Source organism: Etheostoma spectabile, chromosome 3 (assembly GCF_008692095.1).
Source record: "Etheostoma spectabile isolate EspeVRDwgs_2016 chromosome 3, UIUC_Espe_1.0, whole genome shotgun sequence".
Classification (NCBI taxonomy): domain Eukaryota; kingdom Metazoa; phylum Chordata; class Actinopteri; order Perciformes; family Percidae; genus Etheostoma; species Etheostoma spectabile.
In genome coordinates, this window is record NC_045735.1 from 3399922 (window position 1) to 3407638 (window position 7717).

The following is a 7717-nucleotide window of genomic DNA, read 5'->3' on the forward strand; positions in this document are numbered from 1 at the left end:
TCTCTCTCTCTTACACACGTTCACACACTTTGTACAAAGCACACAATAAAGGTTCCAGAGGGCCACATTGCAATTTCCTTGAGGGGGTCATGTGGGCATCCTGCAGGATTTGTACAATGGCTCACAGCTATTTGTCCCATGAGAGTAACCGAATACAAACAGAGAGGAAACAATAGCTACAGTATAGCGGAGGTTCCAAGCGAGCTGAGGCGAAACCAAAGGTCACGTGAAAACCTGCAGACTACTGATTGGTCGGAAAGAATCGTCACTAATTACTGCATCATCATCATTGCTAGCGACGGACAGGGTGAAAAACCCCCGCCATTTTTAAATAGATTAGCCAGCGGTGTTCTACAGCTTCTTTTGAAACTAAAAACCAACACACCTTCGATGTTCTGTGTGTGTCACGTGAGTTCACGGCAGTTTCCTGCGGCGTCACTATGACGACCAGCTACGCTCTCCTCACGCATGGGAACCCTGGGCCGCTGCAAAGGACTCAGCCTACGTGGGTCGCACGCTCTTACTGGGTGAGCTAGAAGTCGCCCCAGTCAAGTTTATTCTCGGTCTTGTGTTAAAATAAGAAACAGACAAGACACACATTGTTGAAATGATAATTTTGACTTCACACGGGGTCATTCAGCCTCGGCTCTACGGAGCTTGCCTCTGGATGTCATACTGAACAGCTCTAATTAAAACGTACACAGTGTCATTCCACACTGCCCTGTTACCAGGTCTAGTCGTTTGATGGGGACAGATGTGATTCTGTCTGTTCTGGAGAGAGACGACTGATCTACTGATGATGACAGATAATGAACTCTGCTCTCACAGCAGTCACTCTTTTATTGCATCGAATCCCAGTGGCCCACAGGGTTCAATTCAATTTACACGGTCCTGTCTGTACACTAGGAAGGAAAGAACTGGCTGTTATAATCTTTGAATTTCAGCATATCTTTAGGAAAATGAACTAGTTCCAGTAGTTCTCGCATCTTTCCACCTGTACAGTGTGTGCAGTAATATCTCAACCTTGTGTGGAAGCGTTATGGGATCAGCCAGGATTATTACAGTATGTGGGGACATCATGTAGCTTAATAATATTATTATGATTTACCCCCGGACCTTTGCAGACTGTGAAATACTTTTACACAGGAAAATGATATTGACTGAAATCACAGATGGCCCCGATCAAACTGCAGTATATAAGGCCACTTATAAAACTCATCCTTGCATGATGTAGCAAAGTCAAACTTCCAGAAAATTAATTCACAACCTTTTCCATAAATTCAAATACTTACACATAGACATCAGGTCTAGAAGCAAATACATTTACATGCAAATAAAAAATGGCTGTAACTACACACATACAACTCTGAACATCTGTCAAAAATGTTGGCGTTTTAGTTTGTAATACAATACTCTGCGATATTTTGCAATTTATAACCTTTTTTCCAACTCCTAATTTTTCCCAAATTGTAAATGATGTCCCCAAAAGGAAACTTTGTCAACATCTGTTTTAGCTACAAAAATAATAATTTCTCGGTTTGTTCATATCACTTCAATTGTATTGCTGCAAAATGGGATTGTCAATCAGACAAGCTGACCAACACATATATAATAAAAGATCGATTCTTGGCGCCTGTGTATCGATACAGTATTTTCACTGAAAATATTGCAATACTATGCTGTATCAATTCCCCCCCCCCCCCCTTATAAAATCATGATATTCAGCTGAGCTGAAAAAAACTATAGATACAATAACCAGATGGGAACATGTATTTTTTGGCAACTTTCAAATTAAAAGTAACGTACTTCATCGTCAAACCTGTAAATCCAAACTGATAGTTAACTAATTTATATTTTCAAAACCCCTGGTACTCCCCAGGCAATAGTAATCCTGTGTTAATAGGCAGACTATAATAATCATAAGAAAAAGAGGGCGAGAAAGGAGAAATCAATATGGCAAGGTGACAAAAAGCTCAGCAACAGATGTGTGCAGAGAGAGAGTCTCTCCGTTATGTAGGACTGATTACAGTAAGATAACTTAAGGTGAGTCATCATAATTTTCAGTATCAAATGATGTCATCCTATCAACTGGTGGAGGTGCAAATAAATAGATTTTCCTTTTAGAACAAAATACAAAACATTGGAGTAACCAGGACCTATGAATTCTGGATGATGTATTATTTAGGCAATAAAGTGTAACTCTCACCAAAATGCAACCTAGGGTCTTTTTGTGAATATATTTGAGTCAAACTTTTGTTTAAACGCATAATTAGGACAGAAATGCCACTTTTAAGATACAATGTACTTTTGAATGGGAGTGCTAGGTGCACTCAGCCGAGAAATCTAGATGCACCCTAGCGGCAGCAAATTTAATTTGCATCTAGGGTCTGTCTATCAACTCTCCGTTGGCTTGTGAGCTGGAAAAAAACAAATTCTGGTCAGGCCAATCACATCGTGTTTAGAGTCGGTCGGCGGGCTTAACATAAGGACGGCAGAGACGGTTCCATTGTCAATTCCCTGCTAGAAAACAAAGAAGATTGCGGCTGGCGAACAGCAGTCTTTCAAATCGGCTCTGGAAGACTTGGAGTTAAGCACTGAAGTCATTCTTATAAAAGATAGATGTGTTTGGAGTTTTGCCAACCGTTTATCCCGCCCCTCGGATTGAGCCCTGCCAATGGTGAGTTCCCAGACCCAACATCTTAATGTGGATCTGGCTGGTCAGGCTACGGGGACTGGTATGACCAGCGTGGAAGCTGTGACTCACACACCCCTGCAAGCTTAACCATCTGGTCAGGAGGGGCAACCCCTCTATCTCTGGCCCACGCGCACACACACACAAACACGCACGCACGCACGCACACACACACAAACAGCTTAGAAAACCTGGGTTTTTGTACAGCCTGCCTCTAAAATTGGTTTCCATTAGCTGTGCTGTGATTATTAACTTTCCATTGATGCAGCAGCATAGTCAGAGGCACAGTGACGTCAAGCAGTGTCCTTGACAGAGAAAAGCAAAACCCAGTCACCTGCTGAGGACTTCAACAAGTGTGTGTGTGTGTGTGTGTGTGTGTGTGTGTCTCTGTGTTTGTCTGTGTGTCTGTGTGCGTGCACAAGACAGAGAGCGGAAGAGAAGGAGACAATGTGTGTGTGTGTGTGTGTGTGTGTGTGTGTGTGTGTGTGTGTCCAGATAAAAAGAGAAGAGCGTACTTACTGCACAGAGCAATGATGTGGCTGCTGTCTTCGTGGACAAATTTCTTAGTCACTGCTTCCTCCATAATCTGCTTCACCTGCACACAAAAGCAGAAGAGAGCCACAGTTTTGTCACTGTGCATGAAATATTTGTCATCATCGCCTTAACATTTCAATCAGGAGAGGTTTAGTTGCAGACAATACGATTTTTATTAGACCTATGCATAATATGAACTGTACAGTCTTTAGAGATCCAATGCTGTGATTGGATCGTGAGTTTGATGGCCAATTCTGGTTTGTTTACTGAAAACGAACGCCTCTAAAAGCTGAATAGTTTTAGGAAGAAGGAAGGAATTTGAGCTGAACTTCATTAGCTGCCGTTACTACTTCCCTGAACAGGAAATGCTGTAGTCATCATCCTTATCACAGTCAAGTTAATCTGCGTCAGTCATACATCGGCAAGTAGAAGATTAAAAGAAGTGTCACAGAAAATCTGAAAAACACAACTCATGAACTCTACATGATCACTACAGTAATAATCTTGACACCAAGGCCTCTGTCATCATCTTGTCGGTCTCGTCTCGGTGATGAGTGAAAAAAGCAAAAACGACGGTGGGGGCAGTGTGTAATAATTGGAGTATGCCCAGACACCGTGTAACACCGACTAGTGCAGCAAGCCTATCAGATAGCATTTGTTATTACTGTCAATAGCCACAGCCAACAAAGCTGCCAAATTATTTGCACTTGGTTATCTCCGACTACCCGACTACAAAAAACATAACACAACATAAAGAATTATGCAGTCTCCTCCTAACAGTGTGACAGCTACTAATACAGCTCTGACCCAAACATTCGCAACACTGACTTCCAATTAATACCACGTCACCGGGGAAACATTCAAATGAGTCTTCATTTGTGTCTCCGAGGAGGAGAGCCTGAGTGAGTTCAACAACACTGAGTCAGTCTGGTGTTCGCTTGTCTAAGTTCGCTCTCTCCGTAGAATTCATTTTTGTCAGTGATTAATCCAGGAACTGGCTGACACCTCTGCCTTGTTTGGGTGTAATTGATAAACAGGAAGAATTTAATTGCTTGTTTGTGTGATAATAAAGCTCAAACTACGGTATCACTTGGTTCAAACTTTCCCCCTGTATTATGGAGGCTGAGGGATGGCGCTTCATCATCCTCATCAACAGCCTTCATCAAGTCCACAATTTAATTTATTTTTTTTTTTTTTTTTTTTTTTTAAAAGGTCTGGGCCAAATCGCCCATTTTGTACAGCTGGCAGAATCACTGGCAAATACAGACAAGCGTATTGTCATAAAGAACGCTGGTGTTCACTTTGCTTTTCAGCATTGAGCTTTGCTTGAACTTGCTCACTGATTTCCTCCTCCGCTGTTGTGACTGAAATCAACAAGTCCTCAACGCTTAATGCCAACATTTTTGTTTCCTCTATGTTGATGGCGGCCCGCCACGGTAAAATTTCTGCTGCCATGGTATCAGAACAGGGTTTCCGCTATGTACACCGACGCTCCTTCAGCTGTTTATGAAAAGCCATAAAGTCGTGATTACACGATTCTGCAGCGCTGACTGCTCTACTTATGCGCTCTCTCTCCCCTTTGAGGGTTAGCAACTGGAACAGTGACAGGACGTCATCACTCGCAAAGTCAATCAATTAAACAACAGGGCGAGTACTACGGTCACTCAATCTTTGGCAATGTGACAAACAGCAACGAAAGCCGAGACATGAAATCCGCACTCACGCGGTTCCCGTGAAATATGACAGCTACAGTTTATCATAAAAGAGCATTGTGGACCCTGAATTTCCTGTTTATCAGACCCCAGATGACACAAGAAGCTACCGTTAGCAAACACTGCGGTCCCTCTGTCTCCCTGCTGCCCAACGGCCGGTAGCACAGTCCTTAGGGTTGGGAACAGGAGGGTTGCTGGTTCACGTCCCCTGTGCTGGTTCAAGTCCCCCCCCCCCCCAACTGCTCAGGGCACTGGTCCAGTACTGGCAGCCCACTCACTCTGACATCTCTCCCTTGGTGCATGAATAGGTCTTGAGCATGTGTGTATTTCAGGCCTGTGTGTAGTGATTACAAACAGAGTGTAAATTGTAATTTCCCCACTGGGGATCAATAAACAGTGTATTAAATTAAACTGTTATAATAAATTAACGTTAGCTGCTGTTTTAAAACTGTTTTCCAGGTTAGTGGGGGTGCATACCGCTCAAAACCAAACATAAAAAAATGTAGCTAGTAATGTTCACTCAGCGTTTTGTTTTGTTGTTCAACAGTGTGTAAAATGAGCGGTGACGTTAAATCATCGGTTTCAGGTAACTTCCCTACGGTACTGTCTATTTGCTGGATGGTTTCAAGGTAACAGTCGATAGCTAACGTTAGCTGGACAATCACCATCAGGTCAGAGTGAACTCTCTGGAGAACTGCTGCATTTTAATGCTCTCATTCAGAGCCTCTGACTGACCACATCCTCCGCAGAGATGTGCAAATAGATCCATATATTTACCTACAGCTATAGCTCTACCCAATGAATCAGAGTAAAGTGATAAACAGCGGTCGGTCCGAGTGATCGATACCTTCACCTGGGTGTGAGTGAATGTGAAATGGAATCAATTGTGTTTGGTAATGAACCAGTTTTAATAGTGCATGCTGTCAGGGATTACATTTGATTTAAAGTTTGGTATGCTCCTCAATACATGATTAAGTATATAAGAAAGGTATTAGCATTGTAATCTATTCATTATAAGCTGTATACTGAAAGCAGCAGATACAGAAAATTAAGTATTTCCGGTGGATTCATGCTATATTAATCTAAATGTGTTGGACGAAGCATTATAAAGCAGACTGTATTTTTAAACACTTTAATATTTTTAGGAGGTAGAACTCGTAAAACACTGAACGTAGTGGATGGCATCTAAATTCCCACTGTTATGGCTATTACATACTAAACGGAAGCAAATGTTTCACTGAAAGATCATGTCAGGTTAAAAACAAGTAGGGGCCAAATGCTTGGGACAGCATTAACATGCGGTTGCTCGATATTGACAAAATGTGATATTAAGATGTTGAGGGTGTAAATTGCGAAATCGATATTCATTCTGATATTCTTAAACATACTGTATATGAAAACACAAAAATTGAAAACACATCAAAATAGATTAATCAAATATGAAAACGTGTTTGCGCTCTTTCTGTCCTCACGCTTCTCGTTTCTTTCGCTTTCTCTATGCGCATCTCACAAAATAAATGGTATGTTGCATACTTTTCAGTACATTTTCAATATTTATATTGCACAATTGAGTCGATATATCGTGCCCCCCTACATTAACTCAGAGATTGTTGGGTTTAGGCATGATTGGGTGGTTAAAGTTAAAACAAGGACCTACACATCTTATTATGTAATGGCTTTCATTTCATCATATTTGTGTCAGTGATCTCTCCCAGGTAAGAAAGCAACCCTGTCTTTTTTACATGATTAAATTTGCTTCAGCAAATTCATATTTAAAGATGAAACATCTGAACATTTTCAACATTATGCCGTCCAGATTACATTTAATATCAACATACAAAAGAAGTGTTTTATAGTAATCGGCAGTCGCAAAATGTTCATACTGAACATATATTGTATGCAAAACATTCAGTGACATTGTATTTTCCTTTTTTGTTTGTATAATTAACATTGTTATTGCTATGTTTAGAAACTCAATGCATCTGCACTTGGATAAGGAACTACAGTAGACTTTGTTATTTGCCTCTTTGGCTGCCGCCACTGAGGTTTGTTGGATCATTCAAGGATCCAGAGGACTGATTACTCAGGCAACGGAAAACAATATGGTGACAGCCACACACATAACACACTTGCATTTATTTACTTTTACTAAAAGAGGCCTTTCATTAACAGCTGCAGCAAACCAAGCATTAAGTTCCAGAGATGACACTAAAATGGACGAATGTGGACGCCCGGATAGCTCAGTTGGTTGAGTGCACGCCCGTATATAGAGGTTTACTCCTCGACGCAGCAGGCCGGGGTTCAATTCCGACCTGCTGCCCTTTGCTGCATGTAATCCCTCCCCCTCTCTCCCTTTTAACGTCTTCATCTGTCCTGTCAAAATAGAGGCTGAAAACGCCCACCAAATTATCTTTAAAATAACAAGATGTAGTTGGTCAAACAGCTAAGTGGAGCCGGCTAACGTTGAGAAAATTCTAAGAATCCTGAAGCTAATGGTTTCTGGGAGGAACAGAGGGAAGAACTCATTAGCCAACTGCCAGTTACATAAGGACACATTTGCTTTTCCCTTCATCTCATGCTCATGACTGGGGCAAACAACAGGCCATCAACAGTGTGATCCCTGTGGCCACAAAGGAGGACCGTTTTTCCTGACAGCAATAACATGAACAATTTTCCTGGGAAAGAAAATACTGAGTAATGGAAACACGGGAATTATGCAAAAGACTGTTCACTAATTCAGACCGTTTGCTATTCGTCTAGGCCACTATTTAGGATTGGG

At 41.6% G+C, this 7717-nt stretch overlaps 1 protein-coding gene across 3 annotated transcripts in view; it reads right to left on the reverse strand.

Moving 5' to 3' along the window:
* Positions 1-7717, reverse strand: part of sgsm2 (small G protein signaling modulator 2) — a 79647-nt gene that overhangs the window by 62059 nt on the left and 9871 nt on the right. For all 3 annotated transcript variants that reach the window (XM_032507192.1, XM_032507190.1, XM_032507187.1), the window contains exon 2: positions 3212-3287. In XM_032507192.1, coding sequence (XP_032363083.1) covers positions 3212-3287 — 76 coding nt within the window. The remainder of the gene's footprint in view (positions 1-3211; positions 3288-7717) is intronic.